The sequence below is a fragment of the Pezoporus flaviventris genome, unplaced genomic scaffold (assembly GCF_033815535.1).
Source record: "Pezoporus flaviventris isolate CSIRO_AGI_PZ_B2104156 unplaced genomic scaffold, CSIRO_AGI_Pfla_v1 ptg000059l, whole genome shotgun sequence".
Taxonomy (NCBI): Eukaryota; Metazoa; Chordata; class Aves; order Psittaciformes; family Psittacidae; genus Pezoporus; species Pezoporus flaviventris.
In genome coordinates this window covers 3,701,927-3,725,274 of record NW_026892607.1, presented here as the reverse complement: position 1 = coordinate 3,725,274, position 23,348 = coordinate 3,701,927, and the positions used below count along the sequence as shown (strand labels likewise).

Sequence of the window (23,348 nt, the reverse complement as noted above, 5' to 3'; positions counted from 1 at the left end):
GAATATAGTGGAAGTCTGTTTTTTATTAATAAAAGCAGAAAAAACTTGGTATGAAGGTTCACTTCTGGCCATTTCTAAGCAACTGTACGGGATTGATCAGATAAATTCTTAAAATCTTCCTGTGTTATTGTTGCATGAATATATTCACTGTTCCAGATAACACAGAGCCATTGTTAACACCAGTAGGACTACGGAGCGCGTCCTAGAGTTAATGGCAGCAGTCTCAGAAACGAAGGCAGAATGAACGAAAATGTGGCTGCCTATTAAAATACTGGATCTAATTAACATAATCTTACAAACTCCACTTGTAACTGTATATCTAACGGTTCAAAAACAGCCATGGAGATCTGGTGCTTTGTTCATTATACCAGACAGTGTGCTGTACATAGATGCTTTCAGAAAGGCAGGCATTCATCATAATGCATCTTATGTGCAGTGTTATACAGACATAAATTTTAACCTCTGTTAAAGCAGCAGTAGTCACAAGTCACAAATCTCCATCTGGATGGTTTTCTTTATATCATTTTTATGTCATTCTTAGCATTTTTTTCTTGCTTTCTTCTTTTTTTTTTCTTTTTTTTTGTCCTAAGAATATCTCTACAAGATGTGTGTGTGTCTGTACAGAGAACACAGGGAATGAGCAATTGTGTAATGATAAGGTTTTTTCATCTTATCTCTGGGCCACTCATTTTCTGTTGTTTGCCTAATCAGTCTAAAGCATAACTGGCTATTTTTGTATTCAAATATCATACCAGCTCAGTACCCAAGTGCAAAAATCATTCATGCAATTAGGCAGTTAGGCTTTCACATGAAACTGTGTCCACGTGGTTCAAAAAACCCCTTTGTGAAGGGAAAATAAGATATTCTGTAGCTTTTGGAAATGCTTTAAACTATCAGCATACTTGTGGTACGTTGAACTGTCCAGACTAATGCCGTGTAATTTATCAGATACTGCTCTGCATACACGTTTTGTTGGTATTTTAGCGATGTTTGTGTAAAACAGCCCTTCAGATCGTCCTGGAGGATATCCTCGTAAGAGAAAATGTTTTACCGATGTTAAATATGCTTGAATTTCTGATAGGTTGTCTTTGAGGAAAATGAAGTGGCCGCTCTTCATGCCATCATCTTGTGCTCAGGGCAGGGTATGCCCTGGGGGGCTGGGGCTGTCCCCAGACACCCAGGCAAGGCTGGTACAGCCAGGGACCAGGAGTGAACCCAGGACTGGGGGTGAATATTTGTATATGCTATTGAAAAACAAAGGCTGAGAGACAGGAGTTTGTGGAGTGAATCGTGATGTCTGGGTTGAAATTTTTAGAGATTACTGTAATTTCCTAATGTTATTCAAGAAGGTGGAGCCATGGGTATGCTGCTGTCAGTAGATTACACCCTCACAGCATTTCTCTTGTTTGAGCTGACCAAAACTACAAAGATCTTATTCAAATGCTTCTACTCACACAGAAGGAAAACATAATTCATAATGCTACTCCAAGTGCTCTGTTTACATCTCAAAGAAACTTTGATTTTGCTAAATAAGTTTTAACTTGAAAGTACCTTATAGATATGAGAGTTGTTTTGTAGTGGATACTTGATAGTATAAAAATACAATAGGGAATATGAGCCGATTTTGAATTAGTATTTTATCTCAGTTCTTAAGGGAATGTCTATGAATTTTCTCCATTTTGAAGTCATTAATCACATAGGACCAAGCTTCCATCTCATTGAAAGTTGCAGTCATTATCAAAGGTCAGAGTCCACTGGAGTGCTAAACATTTAGTGGAATAAATTTTGTTAGTCCTAAAAACATATCGTAGAGGAGTAAGAATAGTGTAAATTTTCCCTTGTTACAACTTGTTCTAGAGCTGAAAGTTATCTTACATATTTGATGCCTTCCCTTTGATGTCAGTATCAGGCTTATTTAGTCTGTAGTAATAGTGATGGGGTTTTTGTTGTTCTTATCTCAGAAACCCAGAAGACTGTTTTCAAATTCCTGTGTTCACCTACAGGAATACAGTTCCTCCTAAAAGTGGGGTCCTAGTTGTAAAAGTGAACTCACCAGTTGCTGAATGTGCTTAGCAGGCACGTTGCCAGAGGGCTGCTGAAATGGGAGAGCAGTACACATGTACCACACCAGGATCAGGGTAGTACACATGTGCCATGCTAGGAGCTGGGTAGTACACACCAAGGATGGAGTCTCAAAGGCACGAAGAGCCAAACAATGGAGGTAAAACTGAGGCAACTGTCTTTAGAATGTATATATTGTTTTCAAGGCAAAAGCTTCATTTTAAAATGTTAAATAAAAAGGAGGAGGGGTAGAAAGGATGGAACTTTGTCTTACTGTTTTGTTTTATGAGAACCAGGTAAGTAATCATGACTAAGAATTTAAACATTAGTTACTTTTGCAGTTATGGAACAACATGAGACACATGGTAGATAAGTACATTTTATGTTGGATGTTCTAACATGTTACATTAGGATTCCTGATGTCTAATTTTCACAGAGAATGGTAGCTCACTAGACAAACTCAGCTAACCAAAACCAGGCAAACTACCCATTCCTAGTTTGAATCAGCAGCCTTTGGAAGAGGCCTGGTATGCAGAGGAGGCCAGATCTTCAAAACCATGCGTCGCTGTTAAGGCTTTGATTACTGTGGTTTCAAGATGGCTTTTATGAGTTAGACACTGGTTTATTCAGAAGGTTGTGGGTTTGACTGTCCCCTTGCTTGCAAAGTTACTGAATTCATTTATACAAATAAAACATGCTTGTGTATGGCATAGATGATGTACACAGTCCAGAATAATCCAGCTTTTGTTTTCCTTCACCTGACATTTTTGTATCTCAAAAATGTGTATAATGGTACTTTCTTTCCCAGTAGAAACAGTGCAGTGGTTTGTTTATTAATGGTAAATGCTGATGGATAATACCCTCCTTCTGAGCTTATGAAGGTATTATTTCAGTGTTATTTTATGGTATGGTATCTGCATGCAGCATTTTACAGCATAGGACAAACTAGAAAAGGTTGCAGTGGTGTGTAAGGGTGTGTAAAGCATCTGGGGCTAGAGGCTCGGCTAGAAGAAAAGAATACTTTGACTAAGGTCTGTTGTCCTTGATCAACTAGAGTAAAGCAGCCTAGAAAGAGAAACCTCTTGTGTTTTCTGGTCCTGGGTGGGAAGCATCTGATTATTTCAAACCACCACTTTTTCCAGTTAAAGCATCTTAAAAGACTGTATTTCTGAATATAGTCTTCATATAGAAGAAAAGATGCTGTTTTTTTCTAAAGCATGAGAGTATGTTTCAAGACCAAGTACCCTTCCTAGATGGCTTAATAAGTAAAAATGTTGGGAAACTGAGATGTTTAACAAAACAGTCACATCAAACACGACTGTGTGATAACAGCTTGCTTTTCTCTTAAGAGTTCACCCAGTCTTCTGGGCCCAGTCCCTGTCTGGCAGAATGTCTCAGGCTCATAGAATAGTTGAGGTTGTACTCATCCTACACACTTGCTCCATTTCGGAAGCATTTTGGTGTCTGTGACTTTGCTTGGAAATTCCAGAAGAAATTGTAGCTGCAATAGTCCCAGAACAAGAATAAGAACTGGAAGCTGGGAGGCAAAAGAACAGAAGTATGTAATCTCTAAAGAATAATTTGGGGGAACAGCTAATAAGCCCACAGGAATGGAAGCCTTAGTGGAGCTGTGTAGGTGATCCAAACTGCCAGCAAGCTTGCTGTTTGATCTTTAGGGAAGTGTAAAACCTCCCTTAGCTCTTAACATTCATGATCACATGCCAGAATTGCAGCTTGGTGATGAATTCAGTTGTAGTATACTAACTCTATGTTTTCAGTCACCTTTCTGTGTGTAGTTGTTTGACAACCAGTGTATTTCAAAATCTGCCCAACCACCAGTGTTATCACTGGTATCAGGAGAATGTTAGCTGTGGACCTTTGAAATGTGATCATATCATGCTGGTCAAAGAGATTTCAGTGTCCTATTTAATGTTAAGTGAACATGGCAACATGTTGACTGTACAGGCATCCCTCAGGAAAAGAAAACATTGCACAGTTCTTGGACAGACTGATAGTCAGCTGGGTGTATGATGTGTTGTCACTCACTTTGTCCTGTGGCTATGACATGGAGAACATGCTTCTGCAGATGCATGGCTAATTAGGACAATACAATAGTATTCCTTTTAAAACCTGTGATTCTTGGAGCCTAGTTCAGTTTTGGTTTTCTTACCATCCTGGAAAATAAGGTCAGCCTTCTCCATTGAAGTGTCACTGGCCTCAGGATTTCCAGACAAGTTTCTTTATGGTATGTGCATACGTAGTGCCTGTGGCCTGGACTCTGCATCATGGGTAAAAAGGACACAGAAGTGCATAGTACTTCAGTCTTCTTGAAACCTCCTTCAACCCTTGTCTTTCACTGTGTTGTTTTCCATCCTCTTCTTCTGTCATGTCCCTCAGTAAGACTATGGAGGTGACACTTGATTTGTGAGTGGTGCTGGATGCTCTTGGCTCCACTGTAGTCAGTGACAGTCATTTTTGAAACTCAGACCAAGTGTGGATGGGAAGCTGTGACTTGCCTGTGAAGACGTGTCCTTGCACTTAGGTGATGAGGTGACCCATTTGTCTCACCTGCCACCTCCTCTTCCCCCCTGAATTTTTTCAAGTCATGAGCCAGTGTCAGTAATACAAAGGTAGTACTGGCTGCAAATGTCATTTGGGTTTCAGCACTTTGCCTAGTTCACGGGTGTGCCCTGTATGACTGCCTCCTCCCTAGTCAGACCCTAGAACATCTAGAGTGGTGGCTGTCCACAGACAAATAACGTGAGCACAGTGGTCAGCCAGTGATCACAGTGTCATTCAGAAGCACTTACTGTGTATGCTTTTGCCTTTCCAGAAAAACAGGGAATGTTAGTGGAAAGCTGGTGGAGAACTGCAGGAGGAAAGGAATGTGTGGCCGTGGAAATGAACTGGAAGAATTGTGTGTGGGTGGTTAGAGAATGTACAAGACAGAGCATTGCAACTGGTGTTGTTTGTTCTGCTGTTGAACCACAGCCTTTTTTTTCCCCTTTTGTTTTGGAAAATTCCAGAGAGGGAATGAATTCACACTAGTCTAATGCAGAGGCAAGTATATAGCACCATGAAGGGTTGTTCCCTTGGCCGTGTAGCTTATTGGAGGATTTACTGCATTGTACATTAATACAAACGTGCCCATCCTGGCTGCTATTTGTTACTGCAGTTCCTGTTCTTTGAGTTGATCAAAAACCTCTTGCAGAATAATTTGCTTTGAAATCTGGATGATTGTTATATGATAGAGCAGGTGCCTTTTCTTTACTTTGGCTAACTTCCCTTTGTGCATTATTACCAGTGCAGTGCCAGTCACCAGTTAGATCTTTCTGAAACCTACAATCTGGGAATTTCTGGTAAGATGAATGATAAGTGTACTGTTGGCATCTGGCAGAAAATAACCTGACTTCTGTGTAATAGCATAGTAAGAAATTTTGATTAAACCATTTAAAGGAAGGAAAAATCGTTCTCATATTGTAAAGAAAGAACTTACTGATCTGGCTGTGTATTAAATATCGGAGTAGGGACAGGATTCTTGGTTGGATCCTTGGACCCACTGTGAACTACGGAACATCTACATAATTGTGTCCTTTCTGACAGTACCTCTGACAGCATGTGGTGCCTTTCTGTTCATGTCTGAGGGAGTGTCTGCAGCCTGCTGTTCCGCAGTGTGGCTCTGAATTTAGATCTCCTCCATCTCCAGTTGGAGTGCTCTATTTGTTCAGTGGGAGACAGGCACCATCGTCTCTTCTGGCGTGTGCTTTTAGGAAAGAATGCCTCATTTGTTTTTTTGGATAGAATCTCCAGGGAGGGGGGCAGGGCTGTGAATTTTGCCCAGAATCAGGTACACAAGAGCTTCTAGAGGAGTGAGCTGTGGTTGCGCTTATTTATTCAGTGTTTTCCTACTGGCTAGTTAATCAGCCCTTGCCTCAGCATGCTGGATGCTGCTGTTCTCTTTTGATAGACTTCTATTTCACTGTTAGATGCCCAAAGTAACACAGAGCTGTGGGTTGCACTGTAAGAACCCAGAGTACCTGTTCAGCCCTGACTTTAATCACCTAATGTTGCTATTTCTTAACTTATTGTCCCCAATCACTTCTGCTTATACTGTTTTGTTCAACCTAAATTAACGTTTCACATGCAAATATTTTACTGAGGTTTTGGATATTTATTTTATTAATTTGTAATGCTGAAGGTACCAGAGCTCATATGCACATGTGGCCACATGAAGGCCAGCCAAGGGGGGTCTCTCCTGGCATGCAAGGTTTCCAACAAACATGGCATTCGTAATCTTGCCTGTGATTTAATATAAGACCAAGACATTAAAACTCTAGTACAATTCTTTAATGTAGTAATATTGCTGACTCACATTTTGATGTCTGGCATCCGTTCACTGAGGCTTTTACACTGAATTCTCAACTTTTAAAAGATATTCACATTTAATTGCTCTAGTAAAAATCTGTCAGTGTAAATGGCTGACACAGAATAAAAGCCCCACAGCCCCAAGTCAGGTTAAGTTTGTTGTCTTTGGGATTTAAAAATGGAATTCAGGGTGAGTTGTGTTCATCCCCTCATTAGATTTTCTGGCTGAAGGAGGAGCAAACAGGGAGACTCATGCTCTCACGATGAAAGAAATTTCAAAGGCAGCTACTGTTTAGTATGATTTATTACATAGGAGAGGAATCATAAATGTGCTTTTATTATGATTGGAATTTATGTGTGTGTCAGTGTATGATCTCATAACAAGTTATACCTAAATCTTCCGAAGAGGAAAGAAAACCTGTGTGTGCCTGTAGAACAGGTACAGAGCTTATTGGAAGAGCTGTTTTTCTACTAATGTCAACCTTTTGAATTCATATACTGCTTCTAGACATTGAGTCCTGCAGTAAAAATGCATTATTTTATATTGCTATTAGGCTGTTTCTGTATAAGGAACTTTACGTGTGATTTACAATGTGGCTTATGACTGCCTGAAGAAAAAAAGGTAATCTTTAAGTAAAATAAAATGGACTGCTACTGAACAGCACCACATCTCCAAGAGTCATTTGGATTCTCTGCAAAATGAGACAGTAGCCTTGCAAAGGCTAGGCTTTCAGGTGGTACAAGACGACTCTGCTTCTGAAAGGGGTAGATGAACTGAGCAAGAACATGTGTTGTTTTGGTTTTTCCTACTCCTACCCACAAGAAGCAGGCAGAAGCATCAGAATTTTCATATGATTTTTTAGCGAAACATCAAATGGGGTGAATCTCGCTCAATCCTGACACACCCCGAGCATTTCCTAGAGACCCAATTTGTTCGTGCTCTTGTATCTTTGAGCATTGCAGCAGCAGATTGATACACTTGCCCTAAAGGAGTCATTACTGTTGCTGAGGCATTGTTATTAGAAGACCATGAAGGTACCGATGTACTCCAGCAGGGGGAAGCAGCACATACACATTCAGCTGCAACACCTTTCCCGTAAAAGGACTGGTTAGTAAAAGGCCATGCCATTTCTAGGCGCGGGCCCGTGCAATAGTTGACCAAACACCACGAAAGAAACCTGATGACACCGGTAGTTATTAAAGCAGAAATAGCAGTTTATTAGAGTTGGGGGATAAACTGCTGGCCAAATGCCATGTTAGTTAGTGTACATGTGTGCTTAGCACTGTTCAAGGCCTTCTGTTACTGTGCTATATCAGGATTTGCTGAAGCAGCCTTTGACAGAGGTGCAAACTTGAGTAGGAGCACAGTGCCATCAGTCACTTGGCTTCCCTGCTTTTCTTTGTATTTGCCTGTGGATAGCAGGAAGTCTAGTGAAGTATGAGAGTTCAGTCAAGGGTTAATATTTTACCAAATATCATTCTGCATCCTGATATTGTTTTTATCATCAGTTGCTGATAGTGGTAGTACTAAATATCTCACCTGATAAACATTTTAACATAGCTGTTGTGTTCTGTAATAGCAAAACGGGCTGTGGCTTCATGTCACAGACATCATTTGTGAACTGTAATAGGAGATCATTCTTCTTTGCCCTTGTGTACTACACAGTGACAGTGTTAACTTAAAAACATTACTTCTGTTGTTCCTGCATGGAGTTGAGCCCTGTCTTGTAAAGCTATTGTAGGAATGCATATGCAAGTGTATGTGTTTCTCATTACAGAATTCTGCTGTAAGTGTTTTGGTCATCTTTCATAGAGAACGGAGGTTTCGTGCTGGTCAGGATGGCCACACAGGGATTCTGTTCCTTTGTGGCTAAAAGGAGAGGTTGGTTGCTTTTCCTTTTTTCTTTTTTCTTAATGGCTTCAGGCTTTCAGATTCACATTCTGTGATGCCATGTAGTTCCTTTCACCGTGTAAGCGTTACAGTATCGAAAGTAACAATGTGAAGACTTTCTAACACCAACTCTGCTGTTCTACACTTCTGTGCTGTGCAGAATTGCAAAATGTAAATTTTATTAAGAAGAAAAGTTACTAAATTGTGACTCCTCCTGCAGAGAAATGTTGCACTTGACAGGAACAAAAGTTCCATCTACACAGACAGTGTACACTTTAGACTTGAGCGTGTCAGAGTGAATCTTACTTTCCCTGCTTGTATGGCTTGTACTTTGGGGCAGCTCGTCTCATGTGTACAGGAAGAAAGATGTGGCCAGCCATGACATGTGAAGACTGTTTTCTCTTGCAGCAGCTCAGCCTACAAAAGCACAATAATTACCAACTGTGATGACTTACTCCCAGCACAGATCAGTGTTTTTTTTCGGTTGTATTGACTTTTATAGGATTATTTTACAAATGCAATTCAGGTGAACACGTTTCCCTTTCTGCTTATACCCTGTAGGTTGTACAAGCTGATAAGAGTCGTTTCTCTTTGTTCATGCTATCAGACTGGCTTGCAGAAGGTAGGCAAGGCCCTGAGTGGTAACTTCCTGCTCACAGCCAGGCTTGCCTCCTCTGGGATTTGCCATTCTCATTGGAGAGTCCCTGACACTCAGCTTTATTTTAAAATCTATTTAAATAGTATTTCGATGTATCTGTGCTTGCTGGGGGCAGTGTGCTAGCAGCACAGGAGCCTGCAGGCAGTATCTCCCGCAAGACAGCTTGCTAAAGTCATCCAGGTACAGCAACATGGGTAGAGATGAGGAGAACTACTATGGAAAACACGGTAATTCACCTGCTTTCTTACAACAGTTTATAAGTGCCTGGTCTAAGTCTCACTTATTTCAACTGTGTTATTTCAATTTAGTTTAATGGGCTTGGATTGAGTCCCACATGGTTTTCTGTAACTTCTTCAGTTATTAGCAATATCCTGTTTTTTTTCCAGCATGGTATTTGCAAGTTTATTCAGATCACAGATCAAAGGTAAACTTTGCTTATATACATTGCTGATTTTTATTTTAGATAAGTAATTTAGATTTGCTTTTTAAAATTATTACAGTGATGAAGGGCAACAACTAAATTCATACGCTGTTTGGAGTCAGGATTGGAAAATTAAATATTTTGTGAAATATTTCTTGTAATGATATTATAATTCAGTGTATAAATGTTTCCTGTTATAAATCAGCCTGTGAAATAGATCTCTCATCTCCAAAGACTGAATGTAATCTCATTTCTTTAATCTTATCAAAAATTAACAGTCATTATCCCACAGAAGTGCTTTCTTCCTTGTGCCTACCAAACTCCTATGGCTCAGAATTTGCTTTCTAAATGCATTTGGGCTTTTAAGGCAAAGGAAGTGATTTGCTTTTACCAGGAGTTATGTAAATACTAATAACATCAGTTATTAATATTCCCACCGAATTCCCACCTCGCCCCCAAATTGGTAATTAAGTAGGGAATATGAGAATGACACAAACAGTGATGCTACAGACCACTTCTGTCAGGAGATTTTCGTGTCTTTTTAAGTCAGAATAGAGTTATAAGCTCATAGCACCCCTCCTCTTGCCTGATGGAGATGAAAATCTCTGTCTGAATCAGGGCTCATTTGGGGTTCATTTTCTTGCCTGTTAGTGCATATTAATTTTCATTGTAGCAGTATTGTGAAGTTCACCTCCTACACTTGAATATGCTCCATAAATACGTGTATCTTTTCATGTGCATTTTCGTTGTTCCATTTCATAAGCACGCACGCAGGCATGACATAAATAACAAAACTTGAGCTATTTACAATTTACTCTGTTAATAATGATCATATGGAAAGGAGGACACTTGTGGAAATACATTGCATCTGGCCCAGCTGATTACGTTATAGAACTATTCTACTTGATGGAGATATCCTGGATATTCAAGAGACAGCCCCTGTCAACAAGCTTTCTCAGTACAACACGGAATGACTTAGAAACATCTATAAGCAGAATCTAAGTGTATGGCTTCCCTGCTGAAAGCCTATCGTGGTTTTGAAAATCTGTCTGCTTGCTGTGAATGGAGTTTGTCACTTTCATCAGTTGACGAAAATCCCTTTGAACTGTTACATCATTCATCAAAACTTTGGTTCTGCCCCCAGAAGTATTTTAACACTTGTCACCTGCACAGCTTCAGTGTTCCTTCTACTTCATTGTTGAAACCATCAAGGAAATACTGAATAGCTTTGGAGGACAGGTTCCTCTGGTCATGGGAGCAAGCTGACTACTAATGTTCAGGAGTGAAGACTTGGGGTCTCAATGGATGATTCAGTGGAAGTAGACTGTAAGAAAGAGTTATTAGGCATGGACTGAGATCAAACAGAAAAAGTCATTGTATGGTTGTATAAATCATGGCCAATATTTGTGTTGAATATCCTGTGCAGTTCTGGCCCTTCCCTTTCCAGTGCTGTCTAGTAGTGCTGGAAAAGGTACAGAAAAGGAACAGAAGTATGACTAAAAGTATAGAATAGCTTTCTTATGAGAAATAAGTGAAGAGAAGACAAGTAAAGAGGAACAACCTTTACAATATTTAGCTTTCCCAGTCTCTCTCTCCTGTGTTAAAATGCATTTGTTTTAGGAGCTTGGTAAGGTGGACCTAAACACCTCAGATGAAGGACAAATAGAATTTTATTATCTGCTCTGTTTATTGTACTGGCCTATGTGTATTTTGATAAGGTTTTTCTGATAGAAACCAAGAACAAAGTGTGGTATTTAGTTAATAAGTAAGTTCTGCTTTTGAGTAGTTGCTGAATTCTCCTCTAGTTGAAGAAGTATTTTTTCTGTGGGCAGGGGAAAGCTTAGGCTGGTTCCACCCTTCAATACCAGATATATTCAGAGGAGGAGATCCTTAAGGAGGCAGTGAGAAAGCACTCTGAAACATTAATTTGTATTGTAGCATTGACATTTGAATGAAGAAGTAGTTTTTCATTGCACAAAGTTTGTTTCAGTGAATCTCCATTGCTACTGAACTTGGAAAAAAAAACATGAAACTGAACAGTTGGCTTCAAAAGGAAAAATCCCAGCCCTGGTTTGTTGGATGAAGGATGAAGTTGCTTCTCTCTCTTCATACAGTAGCTTGAAAGTTGAAAATCTAAATTCTGTGATGAATTTGTGTTACTCTTTCCTAAGTGAAATCATGCTGTAATTCGCTGTCCTCAAGTCCATTTGAAGCACACACTGGTGGGTTGGTATTTGGCAGTTTCTTTATATAGTTTGGTAAGGAATATTATAGAATATAAGCCAGAGCAGTTGCACTACCAAGCAGAGCTGTGTAGAGGGAGCAAGGTCAGCCCAGAATTTCTGCAGTCTCCAGCCATACTTCATCATCTCATAATCCCAGTGTGAAAAGGGCAGACCTGCAGCTCTGTGCCTATGCAGTCCTGCAACCAAAGCAGTGTGAAGTGCGAGTAACTCTGCAAGGCTGTAAGGAGAACATTAGATACAGGTATGACTCAAAACTGGTTTTAAAAGAAAAACCAGAAGGGTTTAGCCTGCAGCTTCAGAGAGGTAGGTTCACTTTCTGCCAAACACACTTAACGTGACTGCAAGACATAATCCTATCTCTCAAGTATCAGCAACTTTCTACTGTGAATCCTGTGCAGAGGTTTAGTAATAGAATGTTCGTTGAGGTAATTTATTGTGTGGTAAATGTGAGGCCCACAAAGTTTTTAAGATAGAAGAAAAAAAGCTCTGATCTCATCTACAAAAACTAGGTCATTCTATTGGTGGATTACTGATATTGCCTACTTGAAATGATTTTAATAGAACTGATTAAACAGGAATATATGGAAGATGTTCTTCAAAGATTGCTGCTAACATCCCCCTCTCTATAGATCTTATTTTAAATAAGGACATATTTTTATACTCTTTTATTTTAAATGCAGGTGAACCAAGGAAATTTGACCCAAAGTTCAGAGGACCTATCCATAACAGGTAAATAGCTTAACTCATTCATTTAATCCTTTCAGTTTTGCAGTGAGTGGGGTAAATAACTTTGTTAACAAAACTTGTGAATCTGATTCTGCAATTCTTTTAAATCCAGAAGACAATCCTTACCACCTAGGGGGATGTGTGATTACCGGGGAATATTTAACTGTATGCTCTTTAGTTCTTTCTATTTGAATACCAATTCTGTACACCTCATTCTGTCTAGTACCTGCTGAATTACATTGTGATGACATAAGTAGGAATATTTGAGGTGTTGTCATGTTCTGGGGTGCAGGACTGTGTGATGCACTGTGTCTGGTTTCATACAGCACAGGACTGGAACCCTCACACACTCTGTTCTTCAGCTGGTTTTCCTGCTCCCAAAGTCACCTCAGTAAGGGACTGCCCTAGTTCTCTCCAGAGCATGTGCTGGTGTACACCATTCCTTTTGTACCCGAGCTGGCAAGTGGGGTAAATCCCTGGTAGACAATGGGTAGTGCTTGGACAGTGGCAGGAGCACTGCCAGTGATGGGGCTGACTGCTGGAGCCACCCAGCCTGGAAACCCTTGCTGAAGTGTATTACTCCCACAGTTTTTGTCAGATGAATTCTTTGCAGGGAGATTCAGTTGTCTGACCTTGTTTGTTTGTTTTATAGAACAGAGCTGTTGCTAGTGGTTCTGTGTTGAACAATGGTGGGCAAGAGGAGTTACCAGCAAGGCAATGTGTGTAGTGCTTTGCTAGTACCATCATTCTGAAGGGGGTTGTTTGTGGAGTTTGGTATATTTAATGCAAATATCTTTTTATTAAAAACAGTTAAAATGCAATGTCCATGGTGTTGATTGACTCTAAGCCAACCAGCTCATGAAAATCCAAAATGATGCTATCAAGATGATGTCTTTGGTATGACTACATCCTGCAGACCTTTCAGGTTTTTCTATGCTTACTCTGCACTGTTCAGAACTGTCTGCCTCTGTTCTCCATAGAAATGTTCATGTACAGTGAAATATGCGTTGAAAACGTGGATTGTATCTAACCTAAAAGTAGCTCTGAAACATTTTCTTTGTTACAAAGCCTCCTAGCAGAACCATCTGGATGGACTTCACTCCATAGTGGGTGGTGCAGATGAAAGCATGTCTGTTAGCACTTTGAAGGTTCAGTAGTTTACAAGGGAAATTACTCAGAAAGCATCTAAGAAATCATGGGCAATTTCTCAGAGCATCTTTGTCTGTCCTGTATAAGAGAACTGCAGCTTTGTGGTACCCTTATTTGAACACATGCCCACTGTTCTTGTCTATGCAACATGTATTTCTTCTTTTCCTTTCTGAAAACTAAGAATTTTAGAAATAAATGAAAACGTTTGTTTAGAGACCATCCTTATGATACCGCCAGTATCACGATACTGCACTGTGTACAGCAATGAATTTAAGTGATAGTTTAGGGATGTTATTAAGCATTCACCTATGTGTATTTCTACCAGAAAATGCTTGTGAGGAGGTTTGTATATTGCATCCACCCTGTGAGCAGTAGCTCAGCCTTTTCTCAACTCAAAATGATGCAGCAGGATTCCTGTAGACAAATTCCTCGAGGAAAATACAAACTCCTGGTGTTCCTGTCAGTCCGAGCTGGAGGCCTGCACCTTCCTCACACCAGATCTGATGATCAGCTTAACTGAATGCACACCAGACAAAATCTAGCACATCGTATTTTAGGCCTAAGCTATCTCTGATTCCTCAAAGGCAGAAATTTCCTCCAAGCCATCTGTCCCTGCCCCAAGAGGTTCACCCCTAGGAGCGGAGTGAGTTGGGCACCTCTCAGTTTCCGGATGTATGAACACTTTTCTGGTGTCACAACCCTAAAGCTAGCTAGCTGTATGTCTGTCTGTCTCTCCCATTGGCACTGAAATGGTCTCTCATACTGGGCTTCAGGCAGATTTGTCACGTGAGAGGAGGGCTCTGTTGCATGGTCTCAGTGTTTGATGCCAATGCCAGGCAAAGGGGGAAGGCTTGCCATTAATAAGAAATCCAGATAGAGTGTGTTATGCTTCTTTAAGAATAAAAAAGCATTTCTTCCAGCAACATCATCATAAGATATCTTACATATGCTTGTGGATAAATCAGTCAGGTACCACCGTACTGCTTCTACTTTTTCCTAGTGCAGTGATACTACTTTGAGTATGAAATGAACTGTCTTCCTTCACTTAGATTTTCCCTAAGTTTCAGCAAGTGAATTTATAGAGTCAGTACAACCATGGCATCTTTTTCTAAACTGCTTTGGCAAAATCAGATGAGTAAATCACGCTTCTGGCTTACCTCAAGTTTTGTGGAGTTTAACTTAACTCTTTCCCTTGCCCCTTGTTATTTTTCTCCCTCTTCTATGTATTCTTCTCTTGGCCTTTTCTTGTCTTCCTCTTGCTGGTTAGACACACTGTAGATTTGTTTTTCTTGCGATGTTTTACAAACTCTGACACCTCCTGGGCTATCTTTGATTGTTCAGCGTCTTTCTAGAAATTCAGTGTTCTTGTTAAGACAAAGATCACCTTTTTCTCTGTGGTTAGAAAATACAGTTAATGGGTTCTCAGGCGAATTGAATACCCATAAATGACCATAAGCACTGAGTTATCTTTAGGAGTTTGGAAAAACCTAATAAAAATTGCTGACTGTAACTAGCAATGCAAACTTCACCTTCTCATAATATACAAGTGCATCGCTTATAGATGTCTCCATGCACATCACTTGATAGTCGTCAATATTGAAATAATAAACAATTTTTGACATTTAAGTTATCCTTTATGCTTTTTAGACTAAATAGCCTGCTAAAGATGAAAGTCTGCTGTAGATAAGTGTTGGTAGAATATAACATTACTTCTCTTGCTACTGGTATTTTATTGTTCCCTCTATGTTCCATTGCGTGGTGTTGTCTGTATCAACATAACATGCCACGTACTCACTAATATGCATGGGGAAGCCTGCATTTTATTTTGAACTCTTGTTTGATGTTCCTGGATTGGGGCATTCCGTGTCTACAGATGTTGAGCATTTCCAGATACTGAAATCTGGGTGTTCCAGATCTAAACAATACTTGATAAAGCACTGTACCTGTAACTAAGACATATCAACTTAGTAAGTCCATGCAAGTCAGTGCAGATCAATCATAAAGAAAATGCAGAATTTAAGTTGACAGAAAACATCTTGTGGTGAAAACTTGCATAAATACCTTTTTCCATGTGTTTTGGCCTTCTCGGTAGAAGTAGCAATTCTGGGGGATTTGAAAGGAACTTTCTCTACAAATATTTAGCTTTTGAGCGCCCTGGACATTTATTCAGCTGTGCAGGATGATGCCTTCAGTGCCACTATGCTGATAGAAATGCCCATTTGTACAGCAGATTTTGTTTCTCAGTTCACCCCAATGGAGAAAGGAGTCTTCAGAACTATTGAAGGCATTGGGTGGCACAGTGTAACACCACCTTGACACAACGTGGTTTAGGGAAGTCTCGGAACACAAGCTGTCAGTCAAGCAGGGAAGAGGAATTCAGAAGCAAGGCCACTAGTGGTCACTTTAATGTGTCAGCAGAGTTGAAAGTGGTAACCTGAAACTCACACTGTGAACATCTTGAGCCTCGTTTTCTCTGCAGATGCACAGTGCCGATCTCAGGGCTATTTGTAGGTGCTAATATCTGCTCGTGCTGCTTCACTAATGAATGTTGTATTTTCTTGCTAGTACAGCATCTTGAGTGAAATTGCACTTGTGACAGATTGGGCATGAAACTGCTGAACAGAGAGAGGTTCTAGACAGTCATTAACAATGAAGTGCATAAACTGTCAATGAATAAATGGCTTTTAGGCACTAATCTGTGTGGATGATTTTATCTTTGCATTCATTTATTTGCTAGAATGCCATGCACAAAGTATTCTTTGTGTGCACTGCCACAAGCAACCCGGCAAGAGAAGCCGAGAAGCGTGACCAGCAGGTCGAAGGAGGTGATCCTGCCCCTCTACTCTGCTCTCGTGAGACCTCACCTGGAGCATTGTGTGCAGTTCTGGTGTCCTCAACATAAAAAGGACATGGAACTGTTGGAACAAGTCCAGAGGAGGCCACGAGGATGCTCAGGGGCTGGAGCACCTCCCGTATGAAGACAGGCTGAGGAAGTTGGGGCTGTTCAGCCTGGAGAAGAGAAGCTGCGTGGAGACCTCAGAGCAGCCTTCCAATATCTGAAGGGGGCTATAGGGATGCTGGGGATGGACTCTTCATTAGAGACTGTAGTGATAGGACAAGGGGTGACGCGTTCAAACTGAAACAGGGGAAGTTTAGACTGGATATAAGGAAGAAGTTCTTTCTTGTTAGGGTGGTGAGGCACTGGAATGGGTTGCCCAGGGAAGCTGTGAATGCTCCATCCCTGTCAGTGTTCAAGGCCAGGTTGGACAGAGCCTTGGGTGAGATGGTTTAGTGTGAGGTCTCCCTGCCCATAGCAGGAGGGTTGGACCTGGATGATCTTAAGGTCCTTTCCAACCCAAACTATTCTGTGATTCTATGATTCTATGGTATGTTTCTGAGAGACGGTGGAAAGCAAAGAAGGCTCCATAAATTAAGCTAAATGACAGTAGTAAGCAGTAAAATGTGATGCAGCAGGCTGAACCGTGCACTTAACCAAATGAAGGGCTTTCATGACATCACCTGAAAATGATGAATTGGGTGGTTTTTTCAGCAGTTTATTTCCGTCTTCAAACACAGACTCACTGTGGTTTGGCTTAGATTATGGAGCCTAGTTATCTCAAAAGTACCAAGACCCATCATAATTTCCAATATTGCCTGTTAGCAAAAGCACTTTGAATGTTTTCATCATCTCCGCCATAAGAAATGTGAAGTGTTTTATATCATTAATCTTTGAATGTTTGCACATCATTATTACAGAAAAGTGTGATCATGCTATCTGTAAGCAAGATCCTAGAGCCTGTATGATCAACAGTGTTCTCGGTTCCTATTCTCATAACCCTGTTTTCATAAATCCATCTTCCTTGGGGTTCAGTTTAACAGTTCAGTCTCCCGAGTAATTTTACTCTGCCTCATTAGCCTGAAACAAAGCGAAAAAGCAGATTTGCCATAACAAGCCACCTTCTTAGTTTGAAAAAAAGAATATCAAATCTATTTTTAGTCAAAGTGTGGCTGGAGAATTTCTGATTAGGTTTCAGTAGTAAACATGGGCTTCCAGTATTTCCTGTTTCAAAGCAATTCCCATCATTCCAGTTCCTGCACCTTTGGAAACTCCCAGAATCTTCACAGTATAACCTTGTGTCTTTACGGAGTTACTTTGATTTATTCATTTAGGTTGTTTTACATTTTTCTTCCTCTCCTGTGGAGCCCTTGGTCTATGAGGTAATACTGTGATCTCACTGAAAGCGAGCTTCTTGAGCTGACAGTAGAGTTCAACAGAGCCAGGGTTTCACCCATAGTGTCTTGTAAAATAAGCCGTTATTTCATGCAAGCAACATTTAGTCTTGTGAACTAAACAGTTCTTGTGAACTGTTTCAGATTTTTCTGAAGCCACCCGAAAGAGGATTTATGTACTTCTCATATCATTTAAAGTACCGATATAAACTTAAACAGGGGAAGTTTAGATTGGATATAAGGAAGAAGTTCTTTCCTGTTAGGGTGCAGAGGCACTGGAATGGGTTGCCCAGGGAGGTTGTGAATGCTCCATCCCTGGAGGTGTTCAAGGCCAGGTTGGACGAAGCCTTGGGTGAGATGGTTTAGTGTGAGGTGTCCCTGCCCATGGCAGGGGGGTTGGAACTGGATGATCTTAAGGTCCTTTCCAACCCTAACTATTCTATGGTTCTATGATTCTATAACAGCAATACTTTTGTGCTTTACGCAGAACCGAAGATCCTGTGTTCTGGTAAGGTGTTGGTGGGTACTTGTTTGTGATGGCTCTGCAAAACTTTAAAAGGGAGCTTTAACACAAATGGTGTAACCTCTAATTGCATTTAGTATCATAAAATGGGACCTGCGAGAATTGGACTGGCAGAGGTCTTTGAGACTATAGGAGTTGTAATTAAAGTCTTTTGTGGTGCCATATTTCTCCTGAGACATCTTGAATTAAATATCATACCTCTTAGGAACGGCTGTGCCTGGGATTGCTCCGAGCCAGGTGTAGGACCTTGCACTTGGCATGGTTAAACTTCATAAGGTTGGCATCAGCCCACCTCACAAGCGTGTCAGTGTCCGTCTGGATGGCATTCCTTCCCTCCAGTGTATCAGCACAGCTTGGTGTCATCGGCAAACTTGCTGAGGGCGCACTCAATCCCACTTTTTGGATTGGAGTTTGGATTCTAAGGTTTCTTTTATGGTGAGATTCAGGTCTTTGCATAGAGTCGCAAGCTGAGATGAACAGCTTGTAACCTTTAGGTTGTACAAGGCGTTCTTCACCAAAGCTGTGTCAGACAAGCAGGACATGGGAAATAACAAGTGACTGCAGTCCTTCAGATGAGGAGGTTCTGGGCAGCATGCCCTTTTAGCCCTTTGTTAATTAAACCCTGGTGAGACCTGTTCAGCTGCAACTGTTTCTTAAGCAGTGAAGCCTGCAAAAGCTTGTGAGGTGGCAGTGATTTTGCTTCCACACATCTTTACAAACCAGGGCTTGTATAGTTGGAGTCCTTGGAGTGTATACTGACCTCTTCCTGCTTGCCTGGGAGCATCGTAGTTCATGTTAATTACAGTCCTGGAGCTGCTCTGATCAAGGTCAGACACTGGAGAAAGATTAGTCTAAGTGGTCACTGGTCACACCTCCATTCCTCTGCCTGCATGACATTAATGTGCAGAGCAGTAAGTCAACGACAGTAATTAACTGACTATTCACAGTTTACTCATTGGCTCAGTTTTCAGACAGAAGAGTGTTGCTCTTTGTTTGTTTCTCTGTAAAAGAAGGTATGACTCTCCCGGGTTTGCTGGGGACTTTTGTCCTCTCTGTAGAGCATATTTCGGTTGCGTTAAATGAGGTCAGACAGCTGAGTTGGAATCTTGTGCAGAGATTAGGGGTAGTTGCAGGTAGGCCTTTCTTTCATTTCATGCTGTTATGTTTCCATAACATATGCGTCCATATGTTTATAATACAGGTGAGTTGTGCTGAATCTTTCTTTCATCACATTGTCTGCAGTATTTGATACCAGTGTTAGGGCAGATGTCCTGTAGGAGCTTCTACCATACGTGGTCTCGTAGACTCAGTGTTGTAAGGTATTGTTTTAAGAATGTTTAAATCTATTGTTCAGTATGTTCTTATTGCTGTCTACAGCATGAAGGGCATACACAGTTACTTGCTTACACCTCAAATGCGATCTTGTAAGACTTGCACTTAGTGCAGATGTAGACATCTTCTTCAGATGTTAAAAACACCTCAGAGGGTTCTACTAGACATTTTGTTTTAAAAAGTGTTTCTTTCTGTTCCTAGGCACTGTACAGACATCGTGTGCTGTGTGATCTTCATAGTCGTCATTCTGGGTTACATTGCATTAGGAGTTGTGGGTAAGTACAGCAGGTGCAGTCCTGCCAGTTCCTCTCTCTGTTATGTCTGTCCTCTCAGGCAACGTGGTTACGGTGATGTGAGACAATGAAGTGATTTTATTCCCTTCTCTGCACATGCAGTGGTTTCCTGCTGAACAGGAGGCATCTGAGCAGCCTTCCCTTGCAAACCTTACGAAATGCTGCTGACAGCTAGAACCTGTTCCTAGAACCAGATACTGAATTTGTAGCTGGTGACTTTCTCTACCTTTCTTACAGAGAAGATCTGAACTTTCAATCTAGAAATATTTAGTCCAGCTCCAGGTCCACATGGTCCCTGCTTTTCATCTTTCCTTGTACTGTGCTTCAGCTATTCTTTTTACTCTAATTTATTTCTAAGTAGAAGATGAGATCAGCTTTGGCCCAGTTCCAGGGGCCAGCCATGTACAAAGTACGTGAGAGTCAACGAGGTGTACATTAAGAGAAAATAGATTCTGAATCAATCCTTACTCAATAATTATGCTTTATTATGGAATGGAAAAGGTATTTCTTGAAAATGTGTGAATGCTGCTTTGGATCCCTGTTTAATTTGGCTTGAGAAGTAAACAATAAATGCAGGTTCAGCACACAACTGCTATGGCTGAAAATGTGAGTCGAAATTTGCCCTTAGTAATGTATGTATAGCTCACATGTGTGTTTTTGTAAGCAGCAGTGGAATATTTGGTGTTTCTGTGGCTTGGGATGTAGTCTGAGTAAAAGGTAACCAACTCTTGAAAGATGAAAACAAATTGATTTTTGCTACTGGCTGTGCTTAGTTCTGCTTCAGTGGTGGCTGCTGTTGAGTGACTGTACTGAATAGAAGTTGTTATTCTATGATTTACTTTCTCATTCTTTAAACTTTACAGATGAGCTAATAGTGCTAATTTAACATTCCATGTTGGTTTTCCTTCCTGACAAACTGGCTTAACTTTCATGTATATTCCAGAGACTTTGGGCTTATCTGGGTGATACTTTATAAATGTTTAGCATCTTAATTCAAGATTATTTTAATTCAGCAAAGTGCATGTAAAAGGCAGCAAATAAGGTACCCTGGAAAAAAGCCTCACGTCAAAGGACACTTTAATTTAAAGTAATGACTCTTGCTGTGTTACTCTGATACAGCAAGGGATGCTTCTACAATACCGGTGTTAGGCACATGGATTTACAAATTCTGTATCACTTATTCTATTACCTTTTTCAATACCTTGATAAATTGCTTGTATTAAAAAGCCGTAAGAACACTTTGGCAGGTCAGTTTCTTCATACACTAAAACATGTAAAATACACCCTTAAGGGAAGCAAAATAAGAATAGAAAAATTGCCCTTTCAAAAACACACAAGAGAGGGAATGAGAGAGGATGTATACCCAGATAGATTTGCAGTTTGTTTTTAAGTGTCACAAGATGCCATTGCTCTAATCACATTTTCTCCTCGACATGGAGCTTTCTAGCCTTTACAACCACTGACATATCCCAGAAAGCACAGAAAAAGGAGTGCATCTGACAGGCACTGAGTGACAGACATTGGCTATTTTTGATACTGCCCATGTGTGTTGGTTCCACATAGCTGCAGGCCTCCGGAAAACACTATTCTAGTGTCATAGAATGTCATGTTGCCACTCTGAGAGCTGAGTCAATGCTGCAATATGGTTCAGCTGCTCTTTAGCTTTAGCCCAGATGTTTGTTCCAGGACTCATGAGCATCAGAGCATGCTGGAATCAGGATTGTATGTGGCTGGATTCCTTTTCATTTAGTCACCAGCAGTGCAGTACAACATGCAGACCATGATGCTGCTCTCTCTGTCGGGCTATTTCTTACAACAACCTTCTTTTCAGTGAGAACTGCCGAGTTCTGACTAGAAGTTGTTTATTTGTCACCTGTATTCTTTCACTGTCATTGCTCAAAGTTTGCAAAGAAGGCAACAGAGGATTAAGTTTATTAATCTTGATGTTAACCCCTGGCACAGGCAATGAAAGCAGCTGTGTGTTTTTTCTTCTGTGGGTCATTTTCCTTCTCTTTCTGCTGCAGAGTTAATGAAATGCTAAATATATATGTCTTAAATCAGACACAATTAGTTTTCATTTTGCTTTGGGATTTAGCTGAGAGGTGACTTCCTCCATCCCCCAGCTGATCCCAGTGGTGGAATTTCAAAAAGTGTGCTAAATCTGCTGTTCAAAAAGCAGACTCTTTTTCATACTGTCTTATTGAAAACATGACTGAAGCCTTAGGCACACAGGAGAACTACTGCCAAGGACAGCTTTAGACAATCTGATAATGGCAAAGCAGGTACGGTTTACAATCTCCTAATTTCTACTAGTAATTGAGAAAAAACACTGCAAAAGGTGGGTGGTTAAATTTGAGACCAAGGATTCATACAAACCCAGCAAAACCAAGGGAGCCTTTTGAAATACTTGAGCAGGCTTTGCATTAGAATTGAAAAGAGAGTGAGGAGAATGCTCTGCTCTGCCCATTCGATGAGCTGAACTTTGTTCTTGTTGGCTGTGTTAGTCCACCCAAGCAGACTGGAAGAAGTAAGCCTGGCTCTCGTGAGCCCTTCCTAAGGAAAGATCCTTAATGAGACTGCGATAGCAAAACAAAATAATCAATTCCACCACCATTATGTTGCAGTGTTTATCTCCTTTCTCCCAGGTTTCTCTGAGGAGTGAAAAAGAATTCCAGGTTTAATATGAAAGGGATATTGTTGGCAGTAGCAACAACTCCTGGATTACAGAAGCGAGGTCATATTAAAGCAGAAACAAAAACTCCCTCTTGTCAGTCATGATGGAATAGAGTGCACATGGCAGAACATAGAGACTCTTTGCAGTCACCAGAGAGCCTCCTGCTTTCTAATATCATGTGCACACATGAGTTATCAACTGACTGTAAGAATTCCTAAGAGGGAGTTGATGCCTCCTAAATATTCCCTTTAAGCAGTGCTACTGAAATATGCCAGTGGGGCTAACAAATGAAAAAGGGAGTGATGCTTAACACTGTTGAAGCGCTTTAGCTTTTTCTGAGTGTCAGAACATCACAGTTATTCTGAAATGCAGCTGATTGGAAAGTCCAGAAAGTGTTTGATACCAAGCAGCAGGTTGATTTCCGAACTCCAAAGCACAGGAAAACTAATGTAGGTTAAAAGAACTAGCAGATTCATTTTAGTAACCTAAAAGTGTTCCAGGTGAAAGGCGGCATTGCAGATGCTCTGTCAGTGTTTGCAAGTCATTGAAGATGCTGTGCATCTGTCCTGAACGTTTCAATAAATTTACACTCTGCTGCTCTGAGATCTTACATAGGCTCTGCCTCTCCTACACATATTGTTGTTAAGCGCTGTTGTTCTTACCAAAGTGACCTTGAGGAAAATGACAGCTGCACAAATGACTAAATATAATGTCACAAAGTTGAGAGAAAATGGGATAATTACAGAGAAGCAAGTTCAAGGTGGTTTGCATAGTTCAAA

The 23,348-nt window shown here is 40.6% G+C and overlaps 1 protein-coding gene across 6 annotated transcripts in view; it reads left to right on the top strand.

The window, feature by feature from the left end:
• Positions 1-23,348, top strand: part of SLC44A5 (solute carrier family 44 member 5) — a 175,720-nt gene that overhangs the window by 118,961 nt on the left and 33,411 nt on the right. For 3 of the 6 annotated variants that reach the window (XM_061469802.1, XM_061469801.1, XM_061469805.1), the window contains 2 exons: positions 12,323-12,371; positions 19,804-19,877. The exons of 1 other annotated variant lie outside the window; for it this stretch is intronic. In XM_061469802.1, coding sequence (XP_061325786.1) covers positions 12,323-12,371; positions 19,804-19,877 — 123 coding nt within the window. Of the gene's footprint in view, positions 1-12,322; positions 12,372-19,803; positions 19,878-23,348 lie in introns of those variants that run through there. 2 more of the 6 variants (XM_061469806.1, XM_061469807.1) reach the window with 2 other exon arrangements.